This window comes from Lynx canadensis, chromosome C2 (genome assembly GCF_007474595.2).
Source record: "Lynx canadensis isolate LIC74 chromosome C2, mLynCan4.pri.v2, whole genome shotgun sequence".
NCBI lineage: Eukaryota > Metazoa > Chordata > Mammalia > Carnivora > Felidae > Lynx > Lynx canadensis.
Window position 1 is genome coordinate 71,889,183 of NC_044311.2, and position 24,627 is coordinate 71,913,809.

At 40.4% G+C, this 24,627-nt stretch overlaps 1 protein-coding gene across 3 annotated transcripts in view; it reads right to left on the reverse strand.

Annotated features, from left to right (window-relative positions):
- Positions 1 to 223: 223 nt before the first annotated feature.
- The window catches only part of PEX5L (peroxisomal biogenesis factor 5 like), a 223,991-nt gene continuing 199,587 nt past the window's right edge, over positions 224 to 24,627 (reverse strand). For all 3 annotated transcript variants that reach the window (XM_030329908.1, XM_030329907.1, XM_030329906.1), the window contains 7 exons: positions 15,771 to 15,887; positions 13,362 to 13,505; positions 10,443 to 10,513; positions 8,729 to 8,926; positions 7,899 to 8,064; positions 7,351 to 7,508; positions 224 to 735 (listed from right to left, as the gene is read on the reverse strand). In XM_030329908.1, coding sequence (XP_030185768.1) covers positions 531 to 735; positions 7,351 to 7,508; positions 7,899 to 8,064; positions 8,729 to 8,926; positions 10,443 to 10,513; positions 13,362 to 13,505; positions 15,771 to 15,887 — 1,059 coding nt within the window. In that variant the 3' untranslated portion in view covers positions 224 to 530. The remainder of the gene's footprint in view (positions 736 to 7,350; positions 7,509 to 7,898; positions 8,065 to 8,728; positions 8,927 to 10,442; positions 10,514 to 13,361; positions 13,506 to 15,770; positions 15,888 to 24,627) is intronic.

A 24,627-nucleotide genomic window follows, 5' to 3' on the forward strand; every position in this document is an offset into this window, starting at 1 on the left:
AGTTAAAATCGGAACAGGTCTAAGCAATGCCTCTCTTTAGTCAAGGGTTAATATATGTGCATGCACCTTGGCCCAAACTACGTTGTAAAAGGGGGAATTGCAGGGGATAGTTCAGAAACAGTCAGAATTCCCTGATCAGAGGCAGTGCTTTCTCCAGGTGTCCTATGAGCAAGTTCCTTAGGTGTGTCATCAGCTGCAAAAGTGAGGACAAAAACCCCAAAGGACGTGTTTTGAATATGCTTGCAGCTTGTGAAGAGTATTCACACATGGTTACTTTATCTTGGTTTGTCTTTGTGTCTCTCAGTTCTTCTTCTGAGCCCAACCTTGACTCTATGTACAACATTTTGTGCTTTTGAATCTGAACAGAGACTGGGCATCATCTGTAGGAGTTCCCTTGTGTTATATCACCATGGCCTTTCGGACATCTGGTTTTATCCTTTTTGGAATTCATAATAAAATAGTTTTGCATTTCTTAGTACAATTACACAGATAAGGATTTATCATTTTTAATTTTTTTTTTTTCTTTTCCTTCAAGGATCCAAGTTGAAAGCTCTTAGGAGGACATCCAGGTCACCGAGATTAGCCGCCTGGAAGAGTTCTGGTTGGTCCATCAGAGAAAGTGCGATTCTGAGGGCAGCCCAGATATTCCCAGAGATTGCAGGATGAGGAACTTGCTGTTGATTCCTGCTTTTTCTTTGCAAACTGAGGGCAGTGAGAAAATTGCTGACCGCTTCTCTAAGAGGGTAGAAAAACAGACATTTAAAAATGCAACAAATTTCAGAGTTAGCAACTTAAAAAACAAAAATGGATTAACTTCTTTTAGTTCAAAACCCCAAATCACCTCTCTGAGGTGTTTTAGATCATCAGAGGAACAACCTTCTGGTTGTCTCATTATTCTTTTGTGAAAAATCATTGTTCAGTATAGCAAAACCAGAAAGAAAAAGGGAATTTTATTTTAAGAATGTCATGTGAGACAGAAAGAGTAATAGCAAAACCATTGCTAACTCATTATGCATTCCTTTTCCCCCTACCTCAGGGGTAATTTAAAGACAGAATCCATTTGCAAATGTGAATTATACAACTAGGGTTGAAGAGGAAGCATCTGGCCCTACTCAGAAACAAAGTGGCTTAACTTTTCCTATTAGTGATAGTAATATGGGAGGCGGCTGGGGCTGAATTGATTTGCTGTCAGAACATCTGGGTTGGAATCCTAAGCATTTAGCCTTAGGCAAATTTATTATCTTTCCAAGCCTCCATTTCCCCAACTGTATAATAGGGATAATAGAACTCATTTTATTCATTTATTTTTTTTTCCTTTTAAACATATGCATTTATTAATACCCCACCCTGTTCCAGAAGGGATTGGGGATGTCAGCAAGTTACTATCAGGGCTTCACTTTCTTCATCTCCATATGGTCTAGGTGATATAAGTTCATTCCAGTTCTTCCCTTTTGTGACTCTGATTCTAATAATTTGTTGGTTATCTCCACTTAGTTCTGTTAACACCTGGTATTTAGGGACGCTTGTGTGGCTCAGTCGGTTAAGCATCTGACTTTAGCTCAGGTCATCATCTTGTGGTTTGTGAGTTCGAGTCCCGTGTCGGGCTCTGTGCTGACAGCTCAGAGCCTGAAGCCTGCTTTGGATTCTGTGTCTCCCTCTCTCTGCCCCTCCCCTGCTTGTGCTCTGTCTCTCAAAAATAAACATTAAAAAAAAAAAATGCTTCATTTTAGAATATGGAAAATGGGATGGGGGGTGGGGGAAACCTACAACTGGTTCTCCTGATTTCTGTTCATGGCATCACCATCCAACCAGTGACCCAGCACCAAAACCTAATGCCATCTTCAACTATTCTTGCCCTTGCCCCAATATCTCACTGAGCCACGTGGAATCCACTCTCTAATGTCTTTTCCCCACTTGGTCCTTCCCATGGCCACATGTAGTTGAAGCCCTTGTTAGTTGTCTCTCTGTTCTGTTCTATGGGAAGTCATTTTAAAATTTATTTATTTATTTATTATTTTTTTTTTTAATTTTTTTTTTAATGATTTTTTTTTCAACGTTTATTCATTTTTGGGACAGAGAGAGACAGAGCATGAGCGGGGGAGGGGCAGAGAGAGAGGGAGACACAGAATCGGAAACAGGCTCCAGGCTCCGAGCCATCAGCCCAGAGCCTGACGCGGGGCTCGAACTCACGGACCGCGAGATCGTGACCTGGCTGAAGTCGGACGCTTAACCGACTGCGCCACCCAGGCGCCCCTAAAATTTATTTATTTGAGAGAAAGAGATAGAGACAGAGGGGGACAGAGGATCTGAAGCAGGCTCTGCGCTGAGCAATGAGCCCCTTGCAGGGCTTGAACTCACAAACTGTGAAATCATGACTTGAGCCAAAGTCAGACGCTCAACTGACTGAGCCACCCAGGTGCCCCAAGAAGTCATTTTAAATTTTTTTTTTTTCAACGTTTATTTATTTTTGGGACAGAGAGAGACAGAGCATGAACGGGGGAGGGGCAGAGAGAGAGGGAGATACAGAATTGGAAACAGGCTCCAGGCTCTGAGCCATCAGCCCAGAGCCCGACGCGGGGCTCGAACTCACGGACCGCGAGATCGTGACCTGGCTGAAGTCGGACGCCCAACCGACTGCGCCACCCAGGCGCCCCAAGAAGTCATTTTAAAACCTTGTTGTGTGAGGTACAGTTGGATCAATTTATGTGAAATCTTTTATTAAATCAGATCACTAGTTCTCCAAGTGTGGTCTGGGGAACTCTAGGATCAGTGAGGTCAAAATTATTTTTACAATAATTCCGAGACATTATTTTACCTTATTTTCATTTTCTCACGAATGTACAATGGAATTGTACAGTGATTACACAATATGTAAAATCCCAATAGATTGGTTGTGGAGACAGATATGAGAATCTGTCTTCTATTAAGATATTAAAAAAAGTTTTTATTTATTTTTGAGATAGACACAGAGCATGAGCAGGGAAGGGGCAGAGAGAGAGGGAGACACAGAATCTGAAGCAGGCTCCAGGCTCTGAGCTGTCAGCCCAGAGACTGACACAGGGCTTGAACCCATGAACCATGAGATCATGACCTGAACCAAAGTTGGTCCTTAACCGACTGAGCCACCCAGGTGCCCCTAAGCAAGATATTTTTAAAAGTTGCAAAAATGATAAAAGAATGCCACTCTTTTCGCTAAACATTTTTTTTTTTTGTTTTGGGGAATAATTATTTTTCATAAAATGTCTAATTTATGTTAACATGTAGTTGATTATTATTTTTAAATGAATCTTATAAACTTTCTCAGTTTTACTTCTAATATGGTAAATATTGGTGGATACAACCCACCTAAAAGCCCTTGGAGGTGCCTGATAATTGTTGAAAGTGTAAAGGAGTCCTGAGAACACCAAGTCTGTGAACCTTCCAGCTCTTTCTGTCCACAGCTGCTCTCTTGCTCATGTACCCGGTGTGCTTTCTGTCTGCACTCTCAGGACCTCTGTCCCCAGAAGCATGTATTCTGTATCAGACAAACTGGTCTTTGCTAAGAATGACGACACTGCTTTAATTTGCATCTGCTTTACTCTTCTTAAAAGCTTTTCACACATTTGATCCCACTTAATCCCACAAGGTCATTATTAAGCATCTGGTAAGAAGCTTTGAAGTGAGGCTGGATTTCTGATTCCAGTGAACATGATCTAGACATTGGTTCATCTGTATTGTTAGACTGCCTGGAAATAAATGGCAACTGGGAAATGGTTCCACTGTATTTGGCAACCTGGCTAATGGAAGGGATTGGGGTTCTAATCATCTTCTCTTTTGGATGTTTAGTAATCAAGCAAGAGAGGAGGGTTTATAAACAGATGCACATGTGGGGTTTACTTTGGAGGCCCTTTTTGGCTTCCTTGTTCCAGGATGGCAGCTCAAATGACAAGGATTCCATTTCCTCTCATCGTCCTAGGCTCATAAGAGCTCTGGGGGAGAAAGACCCCGGAATCTCCTCATGCACAGGCTGTTCCTAGCTGCCCCATGTGTGGCAGTGGTCTCTGAGGGACAGGGAGAGTACCAGAATAGTCTATAGTCTAAATGCTAACTTGCCAGGCAACGTGAAGCGGTCCCCATGAAGATAGTCTAAATCTGTTCTCCAACTTGGGAACACAGAGTCCTTCTGGGGGATTCAGAAGATTGTACATGTATATGTATGAATAGTTTTTAAATGGCTTACACACACACATATATATGAATAAGCTGTTCATGTATGTCTTGATTAATAAAGTGCATTCATTTAAAAGCATTCCTCATTTTATAATATCTTTCCCTTATTATATTAATACTAAAAACATTAACATGAAAGGGGATGTGATTTATGTTTTCATTAAAGAGTCCTCACTCTTGAAAATTTTAAGATCCTTTGGAGCTCCTACTGATAGAGGGATAGCATTTTGAGCTGCACATTTCACGCCAACAATTTCCTTTCCTTATTTCAATTGTATAAAGTCCTGGGGACTTGCTTTGACTCTTTATAGAACATGTGCAATTACAGGAGTGCCTGGATGGCTCAGTCGGTTGAGCATCTGACTCTTTTGATTTCAGCTCAGGTCATGATCCCAGGGTCATGGGATTGAGCCCCACGTCAGGCTCTGCGCTGAGCATGAAGCCTGCTTAAGACTTTCTCTCTCTCGGGGTGCCTGGGTGGCTCAGTCAGTTGGGTGGCCGACTTCAGCTCAGGTCATGATCTTGCAGTCCGTGAGTTCAAGCCCCGCGTCGGGCTCTGTGCTGACAGCTCAGAGCCCGGAGCCTGTTTCAGATTCTGTGTCTCCCTCTCTCTGACCCTCCCCCGTTCATGCTCTGTCTCAAAAATAAATAAAGGTTAAAAAAAAAAAAGACTGTCTCTCTCTCTCTCCCTACCCCTCTCCCCACTCACGTTTTCTCTCCCTCTCTCTAAAAAACAAACAAAAAAGAAAATGTGCGATGACAAACAACAAGTGTTATAGCTATGTACATAGACACCTGCAGTCCTTGAGGGAGAAGTTCCAAGACTCTGGTGGGCATGGAAGTATCTGAACCAGCTCTTGGCTCTTCTTCTCAGCCACATCTCTATTGAGGGTTATTACTTCCTAACTATCCACTTACACCTCGAGTTAAACTTATTTTCAGAATTCATTTAAGGTTTATGTCTCACTTGGTGGTCTTCTTTTTCTCAGGGGAAAAAAAAACCCAAAATATTTAGTACTTATAAAAATTTCCCACATCCAGCATGACGATAAAGGACCCACAGAGCTTAGCTGAGATGTTTTGAAATTTTTAGGTAGCCATTTGATCAAGGTTGCCATTTTTACCAATTAAGAATACAGGATGCACAGTTAAATTTGAATACCAGATAAACAATAATTTTTAGTATGAGCATGTCCCATGCAATATTTGGAAAATATTTACCCTAAAAACGTATTTGCTGTTTATCTAATTAAAATTTAACTGGGCATTCTGTATTTTATATGGCAACTCTAAAACTGACTTGCTCCTGTACAGGTGACTTTCTGCTTGAGGATTAAAAATCCATTCTCAGTAGAGTTGCCCATTTCTACCTATCACGGACCTTCAAGGCCTCCTGCAAGCGGGTGCCCTACTGAGGCTTATACATGTAAGTGCCAAGAAAGTATTTTATTGGCATCTCAAGTACTGTTTTCTACACTGTAACGAGGAGTTACAGTTAAGAACTACTCAACCAGAAGCCTTATAAAAGCCTCCTCTGATAGAAGTTAATATGACTACATGTACATACATATTTATTTACATCTCTCCTTGTTCCAACAAAGGACCTAAGGTATCTTATTAAATACATCTATATGACATAGTTAGAAAGTTAAGTGACTAAAGGGGGTAAAGATAAAATCGGGTTAGGAAAATCAGATGAGACCAGAATGAACTTCGTATACAAAATGGACATTGCCAGGCCTTCGACAGCTGATGCGCGAGGGGGCACCAAAGGTTCTCCCGTGACCCTTTGCAGAGCTGATGTAAGGAGGGCCTCTGCAGTCGCACACTTCACAGTGCCCATGAAATAAAGCAAACCAGTTGCTGCAGAGTCACTCAGCTATTCCTGGTTTTAACCTGAACAAGGTCCTCTTGGAGGACGGGTGTAATCCAGTGACTAATGTTCTAAGATTCTTCTAGTATAAAGGTAGCAACCAATTTCTGAAACGTCAATATTTGCCAATGGCACAATCCCCAAAGCAGTTCAGAAACAGCAATTTTTCAGATGTCAAAGGGATTGCAAGACAGTTATGTAGCTCTCTGATGACTTATCTGAATAGATAATGATAAGGATACTGATGATGATGGCAATGATCAGAATCATAATAATAAATGCTGACTACTGTTCTGTGCTAGGCAATTACGTTTAACCTGCATAATAATCCTGCGGGATAAATATTATCACCACTTGTTTTTAAGCAGGTGAAGAAATTGAGGCTCACAGTTATGTGCACAGAATCACAAAACCAGTAAATGGCAGAGCTGTGATTTGAATCCGAGCTTGTCTGATTCTAAAAGCCAGGCTTTTTCTGAGAATGAGAAAGGGTTACATTTTTTGTGGGATTTAAAACTAACACTTAATTCTCTTTTTTCCAATTACGAAAATAATACCTATTTATTTAGAAAGTCAAAAAAGTAGAAAGCTAAAGAAGGAAAAATTACCTATACTTTCATTACCTAAAAGAAATAAAGGTCATTTATGGGCCCTGTAGATGAGTAAAAAATAGTATATATGATACAGACCTGATGATGAGGAATCATGACAGAACAAGAAAGACATTTTAAACCATAAACCCACCATTTAAAATTTTTTCTTAAAATAATTTTTTAGCCAACTTTACTGGCAAAGTAGTTTTAGAAAACCTGGACTTTTTGTTGTGCTTTGCCAAAAACTGACCCTGGACCTTCTTAACTCATTTTGTTGGTTCCCCTGTCCCTATCCCCCAAGGTTCTCTTTTTTGCTTATTTGGGAAATGAACGGTTGGAATGTTCAAGTTTCTCAAACACTTGCCCTTGGAAGTGTTACTAACTTGTCCCAACCCAGGTTGACTGAATGGAAATCTCTGGGGAGAGGCCTGGGAATCTACATTTCACAAGCTGCCTCCATGATCCGCTGTTCGCCACAGGCTGAGAAACACTGAAGCACACTGTTCCTGCAGCAACAGGCCCCAGGATCCGAGGGTTCAAATTTTCCCTTGACGAGAGGAGGAGGGTTACTCCTACAAAAGGAGGTATTTTCACTGGGAAACAATCTTTCAGGTAGGTTATTCCACCTCAGCCCTGCATGTGGCTCATGGTTCTCAGCCTGTGACCATACTTCACCTGTAGGCGCCCAGATTGATGCAGCTTATTCCCAGATTGTATCTGGATCGGATGAAGCCTGGCTGAATCTCCAGTGCTCGTGTGTAGGCCTCCACAGCTTCCTCACTGCGGTCTCCGTTCGCCAAGGTTGCCCCGAGACGGTTCCATAATGAATAGTCCTGATGACAAAATTAGAACTAACAACCAGTACGAGTCATGGTGACAGAGTATTCCCATATTTCTTGCAGAAGAAGGATGGTGGCGAAAAATTTATCCAGTGCTCATGGATGGGGACCATGACAGTGGTAAATTACTCAAATGATTTTACGGACAGCTTTGTGAAATGACTTTCATTCATCAAAGAGCAGCTATCATTTGATGCTGTCAGGTAGTTCGTGTTTCTATTTTAGATACTCAAGTATTAATAGCCACAGAAGCATATCATTAGTACTCATCTTTTTAAACTATTGGATGCAGGCAAATAAGGTGTAGCAGAAATGTGCAAAGTGTAGCCTGCAGCAACTTATTTTTTTAACAGAGAACCTTATGGTTTCTTGTTGGGCACTTACCTCTGGCCGAACAGTTAAGGCAGCGTTAAATGCATCTATTGCTCTGTTAAATTCTCCGCTCAGGTGGAACAGTACCCCCAGACCTGTCTGTAGGTCTGGGTCAATCATATCTCCATTTTGGTGGGCAGCTTCCAGATATAATTCCTTAACTCCCTCCAAAACAGAGCTGCAAGGGGAAAAATGAGATTTATAATCCAAATAGTCTGAACATATATTATTTACTATTATGTCCACTGTTCTAAGAGAACATTACAAACTGGAAAAATCTTGCTTAAAATATATTCGCTTAATGAGAGGACTAATACTGCACATTAAAAAATACCTGCTGATTTTCATGAAATATTTTGTCATACACAGAAACAAGACTGTACTAAGTCAAGTCTTCCCAAGGAGAGTTTCATTGACCCTGTGAGAGCCAATGTGGAAAACCCCAAGGCTCTATGAGAAATAATTTAACATCATGATTTATTGCTGATAGAAACAAAACCCCTATAAGAAAGGACTTCCGTTTTTAATCATATCCAATTCTCAGTCTTTATGAAATGTGGTGCATTTTGTAACTTATTTTAGGTTCACTATATGTCCACAGCACTTTGCTTCGAATTATGGTACTCAGATAAACGCCTATGAGTGACTACAACGTTGATCATGTGTCCAATTGTTGGTTCTGGTCTCAGCATCAATCTTTTTAATCAGAGATGCTCTTCTAGCAGGATGTTGTCCTACAATCGTTCTGGAATGGCTGGTGGTGAGGCTCAATAATTACCCTTAAGGTGACTAATTGTGTATATGGGTGTTTACTGCCCACGGTCGTTTAGTTAGAAGCATACCTATCAACTGGAGACTTGGACATCCTCCGGGTAAGGCCTGGAGATCCTTTCTTGCTCTTCACAAGGTATTTGTACTTTGGATTTTGCTTAATCCAGTTCTTTAGAGCTTCGCAGGCATCCTGCTGATGGCCAGTGTTAGTGTAACTTACAGCCAGAGCCATCAAAGCTTTCAAGTTGTTGGGCTGTAATTCTAAGCACCTGCATCAAGGCATAAATAAATAAGTAAATAAATAAAAAGCCTATTTCAGATTTTTTTCTGAGACTGACTCTAACAGTTCTTTAGGAAATTTGAAGCCTTTACTAATTAAATGGTGCAAGAGCATTGCGAAGTTTATATTAAGCCCCTGGAAAATACCATATTTATCTATGTCAAAATTGGGACCTAAGTATATTTGTAAGAAAGTTAAAACTCATCTTGCTGAGTGCTAGATCTGGTAATTTAACAAATGTTTTTTAAAATGTTTATTTATTTTGAGAGACAAAGAGCATGCGAGCAGGGGAGGGACAGAGAGAAACTCAAGCAGGCTCCACATACTCAGCACAGAGCCAGACATGGGGCTCAATCTCACAACTGTGAGATCATGACCTGAGCCGAAATCCAGAGTCAGACACTTAACTGACTGAGCCACCCAGGCTCCCCTAAATAGTTTTAAAAACTATAGAAAAGGTGGGTAATCCTTGCACAAAATTTCTTAGGACTTTATTTCATGAGGCAGGGATATCACTGTTTTAGCGCTGCTCTACTATTAATATAGTAAATGTATCTTACCCACAAAGTAAACTGATTTGAGCTAAATTTGGATGTCCAAAGATGAAAGGCTGTACAGTGTTTTATAAAGGAGAGGGAGAATCCTGTGTTTCTAGACAACTGTGGGTTTGCAGGAGGCACAGGCTACAGTTGCTCCCCTCACGCTATTCCACTGGCCTCTAGTGGGGGCTTTTCAAGCTTTGATGTACATGAGAATCATCTGGGGATCTGGCAACAGGCAGATTATGTAATATAGTGGGGCTGGGGTGGGCCCAAGCCTGAGCAGGTCTGACAAACTCCAAGGTGATAATGAAGCTGGTAGTCCCTGGAGAACACTTTGAGTAGCAACCCCTAGTACCTACATCAGTGCTTCAGCGAGAGATTATATAGGCGGGGTGGTTATATATTAAGTAGGGAAAGGGGAAGTCTATTTGGTAGGGCTATTTTTTCAGGGTTTAAATGGGGGCTCTAATCAAGTAAAATGTGATGCTACGTCCAGCCAAAGTAGCCTAGACCTTTACTCAGGGGCTCGGTAGTGATACTTTGGTATTGATAGGTCATTGAAACTATCTTGGGAGATTCTCTGTAGACACAAGGAGCTAAAATTACACTGAGATTATTTTGAGTATATTTTCTCCTGAGGAAAACCTTCAAATGCCGCATAAGGTTACAAAGTTAAGAGGAACTATATATTTAATAAGTCTATTTTATGACTGCTTTTGACATGGATACTTTCATGCCAGTGATGGTCAACTGATTTGCAGGTGACAAAACACTGTGATTTAGGAACACCATTTCTTCATGAATTCTTGTTTCCCACAGCTAAGTGTAATACGAGGCATCTCAGCACTTATCCTGGCCAAATTCTTCATAATGTACCTAAGGGTTAAAATACAAGTCTGAAACAACAGAAGTCCATTAGCCAGGGTCCACTAGGCCCGTGAGTTTGCACTTAGTTTCATGTACCTCTGGAGGGCGACAATAGCTGCTTGTTCATTTTCATTCTCTGCCTGGGTTATCCCGAGGAACTGCCATGCCTACAAAAAACAACCAAGGTCAACATTGGAAGAGGAAGCAGATTCACTCCTGTGCTTTGGATTCCTCAGTGCAGAGCAACCTGTCTGAGATGCGAGAGTCTTGTAAAAGGGAAAAATGTCACATGCATTTCTTTATCCAAAGGCTCTTCTGACATCTGGGTCAAGATCCTCTGTTATTACTTACGAATTCTCAGGATTTATTCTCCTGTGACCCATGGAAACATTTGAATATCTGAGATTTCATGATATTAGGTGTCTTAAAACCAAAAGATAAACATATAAAATTATGCATTTGTCAGGAAAAGGGGTGCAAAAATAACCCAGAAATGTAGCTGAAGAGTCTAAAGTTTATAGTAAGGAATCTCAAGATGTACAAAATGAAATCAGCTTGTAAAAATGCAAGTCTGACTGTTATTACAAGAGGTAAAGGAAATTTAGGAACTAGGGAAAAGAAAACAAAATCTTCCACTCCAATGTGTTCACTGCTCTAATATCACTGTTAAAATGCATAAGGCACATATAAAATGCAATATAATATAGACATAATTTTATAGCCTACACTTATACTTTATCATGCATCATAAATGCTTTTAATGGTTTTACAAAATCATGATACTTAGAATTTTCAATTTAAATTTTGTTGAGTGGATATTCCATTATTTACTCAACCAATTCCCTACTGCTATAAGGTTGCTCCCACCCTGTGTTATTGTCAACAATGGGACAAATGTCTTTAAGCAGGTCACATATTTCATATTGACAATGAAAGTTTTTAATATAAGAAATTTCTCCCTATATACTCATAAGAACAATAATTCTCGCACCATTACAAGAGCAATCTACGTGAACCAACCTCTCATTGCTGACACTGTCCTCAAATTTACTGGGGATGGGGGTGTATTAGAGTCTTAGGAATTTAAAAGGGTTTGGGGAGTGCATAGTTCTCCCACCTACAGACATTTTAAAGCAAAACTATTCATGAAAATACCTACACTCATCCTGAAATGCTGTAAGAATTATATTGGCTTTTCCCATCATGGGTTACTATTACCCATGCCATATCAACTCATAAAAAATACTGATTATTCCCACCCCCCCTCAATATTGGCACTTCTCTTTAATCTTTCAGACGTACACAGAGCAGCCCCTATTTTGAGCTCACCTTCCATACATCTTAGAATGCTTCTTAAGATTGATGAAACAGTTCTTCTCTGGGGGTTTCTTGTTAGCCTTTGAGCAGGGTGTCACTTTCACTGTTCACAAATTGCCCATTATCTTAAATTAGGGGTCTCCAAGGTTCAGAGGCCCTGGGTCCTTGGTTGGGATCCATTTGTTAATCGGTGCCCTGATGTTCTCATTTATGAATCTGAGATAATAATGTATATACATCTTTTTTAACCTTCCAGGGTTCCAATATTTTGGTTCACAATTCCAACTCTCAGTTCAATCTCATTTCACTGTCAACGTTTTGACTAACAAGATACCAGGGCTTTAACCTAGTGATCAGTTTACTCGTCCTTCCTATACAGACTTTAAGTACAGTCAATAGTAACGATGAAGGCTAATTACTGATGTGTCAGGCACTGAACTAAGCACTTTATTTGTATGACCTAATTTAATCCTCACAACACCCAGTGAGATAGTTATTGTAATGTGATTTCCATTTTACATATGAGGAAATGGAAGCTGAGATGGTTTACATGACTTGTTCCAGATCACATGGCTCATGGCTCATGAGTGGTAGAGCAGGGATTTGAACCCACACAGTTAGGCCAGCAGAGCCTAGAAGCTTAACCACTATTGTATACTGCCATCTCAGAGCTGTGTATACCCCTCCCTAAAATTTCTGTGAATTTCTTATAAGGAAGATTCTTTATAAGACAATTCCTGAAAATTACTCATGAACTAAAACTTTACACCTGCTGCTATCTAATTATAGGCCTTCGCAGGTTTGGAAACACGGTGGACCAAAATAGGATGATGGGAGCCTCCCTGGGTGGTCTCTTGGCCTCGGTCTCCATCACCTTCTACACCTCAGCGAAAGGGGTTTTTCAATTCAAACAGGCAAATCTGATTATATCCCTCTGCTGAGTAGAGTCCCTAGCTTTCATGAAGTTCAGACTCTTACCCCCCTCTTCCTACCTCCTCTCCTGCCATTGTCTCCTCTCCCCTCCCCACCTGGCACAGTGTTTCATGCCTCACTGCCCACTCACAGACCACTGCCTCTTAACATCTCTACTCCCCTGCTGTCTTTAATTAATCTCCCTCCTTCAAAGCTCAGTTTTGGATTTAATTGTGGGAGAAGGCTGGCTTAGGACCCTTGCTCTCTGCTCCCCTACCATCCTGTACATATTCTAACACTGCATTTCTTACACTGCATTGATTTATTTACTTGTCTCTCCAGATAGAACACAAGTGTGTCTTTTCAATGGCTCCATTTTTTCCAGCTCCTCAATATTTGAAGCCCATGTCTGGCACAATTCTTGGGACATAGTATGTGCTCAATAAACATTGAGTGAGTAAATCAAGGGTGAGATAGGGTATGGCTCTAATCCTAGATGGAACTATACACTGGCCCCTGAAAACTATTGCTGAGCCTCTAGGTTGGCAATTTTGGTTTTTCATTTCTTGTCCCCATCCTTTTATTTTGGGCACTGTAGATACTGCAGATTTGGTTAGAGAAAGGTATACCTATTTGTAACTTTCAAACACACGGCACAGTAAACCAGGTTAACTCCTTTGGGAACCTTTGAAGAAAATGCAGCCCAGTAGAACTCTGTGGCATCCTGTGTCCCTCATTTACATGTAGTCACTTTGTGAGCCTGGCAGGACGAAGGGGATAGGATACCTCTGCATCTCCAGGGTCCTGAAGAATTGCCGCCTCCATGAACAGGATGGTGACGGGCAGATCCCCTTCCTTCAGTCTTTTTAAGCCCTCTTCAAATGCTCCCGGCCAGTCCTTGAAGGGATTTTCGGTGTGAAAGTAATATCCCTACAACGCAGAGGAGGGCCAATACAAGATCCATTGATTTATCTCTTCATTCTCACGTTCAGTAAGCTCTTTTTCAATTTGAATTTGTGTATTTATTTTAATTAAAATTAAATTTAAATTACCGGTTTTCTTTCCTTCCTATGAATGTAGTACATTCTCACTGTATACAGTTTAGATGACATTATTTTGTTATTGAATAATATAAAAAGAAACAAAGTTACCCATAATGCTACACCTAAATATCACTGTTGATATTCTGGAGTTTGTTTTCTCTGTTGCTCTTTTGTTCTTTTTGTTTCAATCATTTCTCCCCAAGATATAAAAAATACAGAGTTTTGGACATATTTTCGCTAAGTGCTACCATCCGTTCCCCTCAAATGTTAATGCCACATACTGTACATCTGTGTATATGCTTTGGCCCTTTGGAGGTCTACAAACCATTCCAATATCTGAGATTTTTTTTTACCTTCCTGCTCCTTGAACCAGTTTTTGCCCCATGGTGGGCCATACTGCCTCATTGAAAATGCATATTTTAAAGCTATAGATTTTTTATTTCAAAAATGTAAAAAACACAGAATTTATAAATAATCTAATATTTTTATGAATATATAAATTAAATAAATAAGCTTATATATATATATATATATATATATGCAGTTTTGTAGCTTGTGCCCCATTTGGTTTTTAAAATTATCTATCTTGTGCCTAAACTTATTTAATTAAGTTTCTACTGATGGACATTCAGGCTACTTTCAATTTTTTTATTATCATAAATAAGATTAAAGTGAAGATCTCATGCTCAAATCTTTGTCTGCATATGATTATTACGTTAGGATGGACTTCTAGAGGGCTTCATTAGACTTAAGGCTATGAACTATTTTGGAGCCCTTGATGTGTATAACTGTTTTTGAGAAAGTTTGTCTCAAGTTAAACTCTTATTGGAATTATCTGAGAGAAATGATTTGTTGCAACTTTACCAGCATAGATTATCATAATGTCCTTCTAATTTGATAGATACAAATAAGCTAGTCTGTTGGTGATGCTACTAAGGTTTTAAAATACACTAAATGGAGACCTTCATTCTCCACTGGCATTGAGAAAGACAACCCCCCTTATCAAAGCCACAGGGTATGACCAGTTTATGTAGTGGTATAACAGATATGGGGTCCCGGGGACGAGAATCTCAGGGCCCAGCCATGCCTCAGGTGCACGAATTATAGCCTAGAGTCTGACAATCTGTATCAATGTCTTCTCTTCTTGCTTAGTTTTGATTTCATTGTGGAAAAGAGTTATTTTTAACAAGATAGTTCTTTGGATTTTATGAGAATGCCTGGCCTACCGAGGGACAGAGAATGGTGTGGTAAGGAAGACGTTTTAATGAATGACTATGTAGGTTGAAAATCCCCTAAGATTGGAGACTATTCATCATCATATCTACTACAAGGTAGGCATTTAATAAATATTTGTTGGATTGAACAAATTGAAGTTATCCAGAGCTGAATACTATTGAGACTTCCTCTACCATAAAAAGTCCATAATACAAACATATATATGTATATGTGTGTGTGTGTGTGTGTGTGTATCCCTTGAGTTAGAAAATTCCATATTTTTTTCTATCTTTTGAATCATTTCAATTTATTTTTGAAAATGTTTTTAAAAGCATAAATCCAAGGGCAACTGGGACATCATGGGTAATTTGGCTGGTTGTTCAATGAACTCTCACATTTGCTGGGGCTCCTATCAGGAGAATATCTTTGAGGAATCCCCTTGGGACTGGACCTGGCTGTGTGAAGGGTATCTTTTCCATGTAGTTCTTTTGTGAGCTGTGTGAGGACCCTGTGAAATGTAGCCCTAAGCCCCCACTTCACTCCCCTGTCCATTGATACCATTTCTGTTAGCTCATCCACATGGCTCACATGAATGACTGACAAAAAACATTGTGGGATCAGCCAGTTCTTGTTCCAACCCACCCTCAATGTCAGTCAGTTCAGTAACTTGCCAGCAGTCAGGATCCAAGCTCTTGTTGACTGCCAAACCGTATTAACATTGATAAAAATAAGGATATTCCATTCCAGCTTTGCTGTCTTCACACATTGGATGATTATATTGTTTTCATCTACCAGAATTTCTTCTCGGTCAGATTGACATTAAATTGTCTGTTTAATTCTTAACATTTTCACAAAATAGTTATTAACTAATTTATAAAAATATGATGCAAAGAGGTTGAGAAAACTGGTTAGCATATATAAGAACAGAATTGGTCACCTTCTCACTAGCTGAGATTGTAACTTGGTTCTGGGCTTCTTGGTTCTCGGATATCCAGTTCCTCCGGGCCATTTCTTCCCATTCTGCTTGCATCTTATCCCAAAACTCTGTATCTGACTAGGAGATAGTAAACATGAAGACAGATGGATTTAAGAACGTGCTATGTCACTTGGGTTATTTCTAGGAAGACAGTTTTACTCATAGATCAAAAGGAGTTCTTAGGAGGAATAAAATGTTCAAACTGGTCACATCCAATGATACTCATGGTTGAAGAGCTTCTGGAGGGTACTTAGTGGTCAAAGTGTTGAACTGGATTAGCTGTGATTTTCTCCAGCAGGAAAATAGTTACCATCTGAAGAACCGATATCATATATACCAAATTCAACTAAAAATCCATTACTTGAGCAGTTTCAAGTGTGGGTACCAGCCACATATTTTAGGAAGGATGGTCTTTCTTAGAGTCGCTCTCAGGATATGAGGAATTAGAGCAGTGGCTTTGGGACTGGAGGGGCAGTGACTTGGGGAGGCAGCTGGCCATGAACAAGGGAAAATAACATTAGTTAACCCTACTCTGTGCCAAGCACTGTGCTGGAAGAAAACTGAGTCTAGAGGATTATGGTCCTAAAGCTAGGATTGCACAGGATCAGAACCTCGGTCTGGCTTCTAAGCCCATGCTCATCACCTTATGGCAAGCATGGCCTTGTAGGGCTAAAACATTAAGGAGACTGTCTTTTGGTGTGAACTTAATGGAGTCCTTTTAGTTAAGGTCTTACCAATGGCAGGATGATTTTTTGGAAAATATTACTTTGTGTTTTTCTCTTTATAATTTCCTTCATGTCTTCCAAAAGGGAAACCAGGACGTTGGCTCTCCTTTACTTCAGGGGAGGACTGAAGCAGAAATTTTCTGCAAGATCTGTCCCTGGTTAGCTTCTATTTTGTTAAGCCTGGAGAGAGTACTTTGGGTGTCCTGGCGTGAGGGGAAAGGGGCAAATATTTTAGAGAACCTAAGAGAGGAAGGGGAAATTTTCAGGGGTGGGAAAATAGAAGGAGGGTGGTGGGTTCTGAGATGAATGGGAGACTGGTGCTTAGCTTTTAGGTTTTCCCTGCAAACTGGCCTGACCTCCAAGAGGGTGCCAGAGGGTATGGCTGGGGGGCTGACTTGAACTCTGATTCCCACGTGGCAGGGACATCGAGAGAAACTGGATTTCAAGGAACCACTTGGGGCTTGTCGGCTGTTAGCCATCAGCATGAACAGATGGAGGATGAAGACTCTGCCCTTGATTTCTGACACCCCATAATCCTTCCATATTTGGTGCCTGAGACTATGTTACTTTCCAGTTGGTAAGAGCGATGCTTAGACACCACTTAATTTTCTTTAAAGAAAACAAGGGATTTTCCCTTGAACATCTGAGTGTGGGACTGACATGCATGCTCTACCTGCAAATCTCAATTTCTATGATTCTAAGTCCTGTGACTTGCTGACACCTTCAGGGTTGCCCTTCACCTTTCAGTCCTTCTATCTTACCATCTTCTCTACCCTCGTGCCTGATAGTGGTTGTTCTCTGGTGGGAACTCTTCACAGTTGCTCCGAATGATAATTCTAAGCTTATTTCTTCCGGAAGTAAATGTTCGGGGATTAAGGGCCAACCCAATCTGTTTAATCCAAGGCTTCTAAGTAAGTAGTCGGTCTTGTCATTCTCCTTTATTATGTCTACACTATGCCTTCCTACCACAGGAATGGGTCCTGTCCCTTCAGCAGAGGCCTCCCCTTGACGAAGGCTCAGGGCAGCAGGCACCTTGACAATCTGTGTCTGAGATGCTAGAAGCACATGGAATGGCCACCACTTATCCAGGTTAAGGTTAGGGATAAAATCCAAAATTTATTTTTTAACAAGTCTTTTTAGTAGAAACCAAATTGTGCAAACAGATTGATCTCCAATATACAAAAGCAATGGCTTGATAATAAACTAAAAGGACATACACTGCCATGTTAAGAGTAATCTGTCTTTGAATGAAGGGATGATGGGTGATGTTTTCCCTGCTTTATACTTTTCTGCACTTTCTGAATTTTCTAAGTATGCATTGCTGTTATAATTTTTTAAAGGTTCAAAACAACAATGAAGAAGAACAACTATCTGACCTTTGTAAATACCACAAACCTGAATATCTAAGTCCTGAGGAATTTGAAAAAAATTTCGGAGACCTGGGGGTCTGGGTAGCTCAGTCAGTTAAGCATCTGACTCTTGATTTCGGCTCAGGTCATGATCTTGCAGTTTGGGGGATTGAGCCCTGCAGTGGGCTCTCAGGTGACAGCGTGGAACCTACTTGGGGTCCTCCCTCTCCCTCTCTTTCTGTTCCTTCCCTACTCATGCTTTCTTTCTCTCAAAATAAATAAATAGACTTAAAAAATTTTGGAGACTCATTTTCTTGAATAGCTTTTCAAAAATGTAGTTCAGCTTCTCTGCATAGAAACAAAGATAAATCTATCAAGTGAATTTTATAATGTTTACTGATTTTCCCAAGTCTTCTGAATGAAATAATGAAGAAGATTTTGTAACGTGTACAGCTGGTTTACAAAAGGATGCATCACCTTTCCTGTAGGTTCAAATTAGAGTTGTGGATGCATAAATAAGACTGCTATAGGAAACAGAACCTCAGTTAAGGTGAGGCTGTCAGGCTCTTATTTAACGAGATACTCCAGGACTTACCACTTAGAACAAATTATGCTGACTAATTAAAGTGCACAGCACAGTTTCATTTAATTACAGATGAATACTTTTAGCACAATTTTCATCCAGTCTCAGAATCCAGATTTCATTCATGTAACTGCAATTAACACTGCTTCTTTTTTTCTATTTCTAATCAATCTTAGAGAAACCTGAAACATATTTGAATTTTAACCATTGTAGATAGGACTGAAGGGATTTTATGTATTGATGATTTTGTTAGCTGTTCTGGGATTTTGGTAGATTGTTTTTTATATTCTACAGGTAATAAGCTATCTGCCTACATCAGAAATGAGCTATTTGCAATCTACTTTCAGTTTTAAAAATGATTAAAACAGTGGTTGATATTCATGAAAAGCTTGGGATATGTGGTATCGTGGTTGAGAAGGGTAGCCCTCTGCTCAGGTGGAACTGGGAGAAAAATGTGGCTCCATCACTAACCTTTTGCAAGACCCTTAACTCCACTAGGTCTCATTTTCCCTATTTAAAAAAAAATTTTTTTTAATGTTTATTTATTTTTGAGACAGAGAGAGACAGAGCATGAACGGGGGAGGGTCAGAGAGAGGGAGACACAGAATATGAAACAGGCTCCAGGCTCTGAGCTGTCAGTACAGTGCCCGATGCGGGGCTTGAACTCACGGACCGCGAGATCATGACCTGAGCTGAAGTCGGCCGCTTAACCAACCGAGCCACCCAGGCACCCCTCATTTTCCCTATTTTTAAAGTGAACAGGGAGGAGAAGGAAAAAAAAAAAAAAAAAGGACGTTAGAGTGGGAGAGAGCCAAAGCATAAGAGACTGTTAAAAACTGAGAACAAACTGAGGGTTGAGGGGGGGTGGGAGGGAGGGGAGGGTGGGTGATGGGTGTTGAGGAGGGCACCTTTTGGGATGAGCACTGGGTGTTGAATGGAAACCAATTTGTCAATAAATTTCATATATAAAAAAAAAATAAAGTGAACATATAACAGTGATCTTGGTTAGTTGTTATGAGGATTAAATGAGAAAATATATCTGTGGCATGAAGTATATGGTAAATGTTAAATAAGTGTAGGTGTGTTCATTAGTGTTTTTGTATCACTGAGAAAAATATAAAGAATAAAATAAAGATCTCACCTATAACCTCAAAGCCCAAATATACATCTATGAGTATCCTGGTGTTTTAATTTGCTGTAAATACGTACCCTCTTCCAGATAACTTTCCTGTATGTAAATCTTTCCCTTCTACCTAATTATTCAAAAATAGGAGCAAAGTTAAGAGATTATGGAAAAAAACTGTTATGTAGCAATTAAAATGGTATTTATGAAGAGTTATTACAACATGGAGCAGGCCTTGGGCCTTTATAAGTAGTATGATCATAATGATAAAAACAACAACAAGTACTGTGTTGGGGAAAAAAGACTGTAGAGAAATGTACCCATAGTACTACTTTCATGGTTGTGAGTAGTAGTCTGTCCCATTACCATTCCTTGTATTTTACAGCATTTCCAAAATTTTCTATTGCTAGCATGTTATTTATTTTTATTTATTTTATTAAAAAAAACATTTTTTTTGATGTTTATTTATTTTTGAGAGAGAGGCAGAAACAGAGCATGAACGGCAGAAGGGCAGAGAGAGATGGAAACAGAATCTGAAGCAGGTTCCAGGCTCTGAGTTGTCAGAGACCATGACCTGAGCTGAAGTGAGACGCTTAACTGACTGAGCCACACAGGCACCCCTATTTTTTAATATAAAGTTTATATATTTATCTTTCAGAGAGAGAGAGAGCAAGCAAGCAGAGGAGGGGCAGAAAGAGAGGGAGACAGAGAATCCCAAGCAGACTCTGCACCGAGCGTAGAGCCTGATGTGGAGCTCAGACTCACGCACCTGTGAGATCATGACCTGAACCGAAACCAGGCGTCAGATACTTAACCAACTGAGCCACCCCGGTGCCCTGCTAGCACGTTATTTTTGTGAAAAAGTAAGATTTGGTTAAAAAATACTTCTTTTCAATTTCAATTCCTCCATGGTCTTTCTCCAAAAGACCCTACACTAGAGGCATCTCTTGCTTCTTCGAATTCCTTCAAATTAATATTCTGTATCAGTGGTTGGAAAGAAGAGAGTTGTGTGCTTCTACTAACCCTGTAAACTTGAACAAGTCATTTAAAGTCACCTGTACATTTTTTTTTTTTTTTTTTTTTTTGTCCTCTGTAAGGTAAGAAGTCTGAATTGATTAGACACTCAGGTTTGTTTACGCAGATTGACTCAAAAGATCAGAATAAGGGGGATGGGAAGCAGGCTTCTAGTCTGTTCACTGATCTCTAAAAATTATACTTTAAAGCATTTTCCCAAGAATAAAGCTGACATTTTCCCTTTACTTTTTGACTGTAAAACTAGAACATAAAAATTTCTATAAGAACCATGACAAAATTAAATATTAATGAAATTAAAATATAAAGAGTAAAAAAATCAGCAATTTAATTTAGAACCAGGGACTTTTAAGGAAGAACAGCATATTGCCAGTTCCCATTCACCACCCTATTTTGGTCATCCTTGAGTTAAAGCAGAGATACTTTCAATTTTGTAGTCAAACATAATTGTTGATTAGAAGGATCCTGGGGTTGCGCTGTGAAAGAACTGTTTGATGTAAGATTGAATGCCCATTGTGTCTGTGAGGAGTCTGACTTTCTTTAGACATCTATTGATTAACTGTCACTGGATCAAAACTTAAGCAATCCATTATCTATATGCAGAAGAAAAGAGGCATGACAAGAAATGAAAATCACTGTGTAAGCTTGGGTAAAATATTTGCCACAGTTTTTGTTAACGTAAAATTATGTGCGGATCAGTTAGAGACCTTACTGCCCTGGGATCTAGTAGCCCAGGTTAGCAAAATGTGGCCAAAACATCTGTACTCACATATCTTATTGACTAAAAGCTAATAGTCCAAGATTCCATGTGGCTGCCCAAAGAACATACTCAACCTGGGGCTGCAAGAATAGATGGTCAGCATCCTGATGGAGGAGGGGATAGAATTTTGATTGGTCAGAATTAGTTTGAGCTCCGGGTGTAGTCCTGGGGGGGGCATGTAGTGAGGGGCATTGGCAAACTGGCATCTAGTCAGGCAAGAGTGAATAGGCAGGCAGGAGTAACCTGGTTTATGAAACAATTCACTGGTAAAGCAATGCTCACAGGGTGATGGAGCTGAGTAAACAGGTTTAGCCTTGTCTTGCAGACAGAAGGACTAGGGTGAATGAATGGCAGTTCTCGGGGGTAGATTTTAATCAAATGCCTGAGAATGTAATGGGCTGCTTCCTCCTCAGAAGACTGGGTTCCCCAGCATTAGAAGTCTTTAAACAGAAGTGCAAAGACCAATGTGAGAAGTGCTGTAAAGACGATTCACAGATTAGCTTGACCTAATGAATTCTATGGTCTCTTAGGACCCTGAGTGTGTCTGATCGCAACATTATCAATGAACTGACAAACTGAGTCAAACAGGAAGGCTCAAAATTAATAAAATCTCTATGAGATAAGAAAAGGGTCACGCATGCCCCTTTCTCAACCTAAATGGTATAGGGAAGAAAATCCACGGGCTTTGGCATCAAGTAAAACAGGTCGCAAAACTGGCTATGTCCCTTGTCAAGAGACCTTTGGCAATTCAGCTCACCTCTTTAACTCAGTTTCTCGTTTGTAAAATGTAGAAAGTCTCCTGAAGTGGTTGTGCAGATTAAGTGAAACAATGTATGTGAAGTGCTTAAAACTAGTAACATTAAGAACAAAGGAATCAGTAGTTACTGTAATTTTATATTCATAAATGAAAAAAATTATTTCTCAGGATAGCGAGGGTGCGATAGCATAACTTGTTAACTGTGTGGTTCAGAAATGTTGAAAAACAAAAATATTGGTACTAGCACTCAACATAGATTTTCTGGTTGCCTCTGGGTTAGACACGCTTCCTTGTTTAATGAAATCGGCCATCACTGCAGAAGTTGGCAGGCACATGGCAAATAGCCTGAGGCTTTCACCAAACAATGTGGTAGCAGGCTGGCTGCAGAAATGTGGGGAGGAAAAATTGGAAATGATGGGAAGGAGAGGAAAGGGCACAGGAGGTTAGAAATAATTTAATACAAGCTTGAGCAGGATGTCAGAATCTAAGATATTTTCCTGTTCTTTCTAGTCTTCCTCCCAGGGCAAGCTGCAAAGAGGAATGGAGTATTAACGCACAATGAGGAAAACTTGTCCTTTAAATGGGTATGGTCATTTTTGAAATTGATTTTAGCATATTCATTAGCAAATGAATGCCTTTGTGGAGCCAAAGTTTGACAAGATTGTATCAGTTTGTGGCTCCATTTGGTATCTGTATTCGCAGCAAAGAACTACTCTTATAGGTGCACTGGGCCTGGAGGTTTGCAGACCAAACCTGGGGTTTGCTGCTGCTTTGGGCATAAGGTTTTGTGGGGCCGATTTCTCAGCAGGCTTCCTGGTGGCTCTTTGGGCAGCTGGTGATAGAGGACAACAGGGCTACTTTGTGATAGGCATAAGGAGATGGGAGCATGGAAGCCTGGCTGGCTCAGTTAAAAAAGAAGATGGGAGGGCCCTGGGGTTTGAGCCTTGCCTCACATCCATACGGTCACAAGTCCTGTGATAAAGGAAGTGGCATGTGGATGGATAGTTGCAGTGCAAGCCCTGACAGTTGGCTTTCTTTTTGTAAGGCAAATGCCTGACTTAAGTTTTGATTGATGAGGCATCCACTTCAAAATGGCTATCTTGATAAAAGACACCTTGCCGTTAGATCAGGAGCCAGGGCATGCATCGCCCCCTCCCCCACCCCTACTCCCAAGGCTACTTTGTTTTAGACAGCTTGGTTGATTTCAATAACTGACCATTTGGGCTGGTTGTTTTTTCCTCCTCCCAGGCTCTAAATTCCTGCACTTCTGTTTTAAATGAGTCAATGGTTTAAAACCAATGAAGAATGAGCCCTCAAAACTCTAGGTCCCCTGCCCTCAACCCCAATAAAAGCAGAACCCTGGGCCTGCTCTCTTTCTCTCTACCCATGACCTCACTGTGTGGCTCCAGGTGGGCCATGTAATTTTCAGAACTTTATAAGAAACATTTTCTCTTTCAAAATTTCCTGGTGGTTATTGCTGAGAGCATCTTGAAATCATAATAAGAACCACAGGCGCTGGTCCAGCCACAGCACCGGTCATTGATAGGCTGAGACCAACACAGAACAATAATGAACTAAAGGCAGTGTGATTCAGTTCTGGGGGGGCATTTCGTCTCCTTCGACCATGTTTACAAGCGGTGAAAAGTTACTGAGAACCTCCCTACTAGCTGTAATAAAACAAGGTATTAGAAATATGTACTAAACCCCAAGTACGTGTCTGCACTTTGCATTACAGCAGCATTAAAGAATAAAACAAAAAACTTAGATGTGAGTGCTACTCTCAAGATGCTTACAGTCTAAGTAAAAGCAGAGGCAACTGTAATTCAGGATACAGTAAACAAATGGTGCAAAAAGAGATGAAATCACTTGCTCGAAGTCACATTATTTTTGTTAAATGAAAGAGCCAGAATTTTTTTTTGAGAGAGAGAGAAAGAGAGAGATAGCTAGAGAGCGCAAGCATGTGCGAGTGGGGGAGGGGCAGAGGGAGAGGGAGAGAGAATCTCAGGCAGACTCCACATCCAGCATGGAGCCTGATGCCAGGCTCGACCTCAGGACCATGAGTTCATGACTTGAGCTGAAGTTAAGAGTTGGATGCTTAACCGACTGAGCCACCCAGGTGCCCCTCATTCTTTCTTTTTTCCGGAAGATTGCATCTTCCAAATTGGCTAAAATGGTATTTCCGGTCCCCCATCCTCTTCGGAACCTTGCCACCCTCCTTGAAGGAGGTGGAGTCACTTGCCTGTCTTTGAACACTTGCTTTGACAAATAGAATGCAGCAGAAATGACGTGCTGTGACTTTTGGGGCTAGATCCTACAAGGTGATGCAGGTTCTGCCTGCTTCTCCCTTTTCCTCTTGGGAAGGAAAAGGGTTCACATTAGTCAGGGAGATAACGGACTCTTTGGGAAGGTTGCAGCTGTAAGTGGGAGGCTGAAGCTGTGGCAGGGTTTGGAAAAAAAAAAATGGATAAACATATTCTAGACCTGCCTGG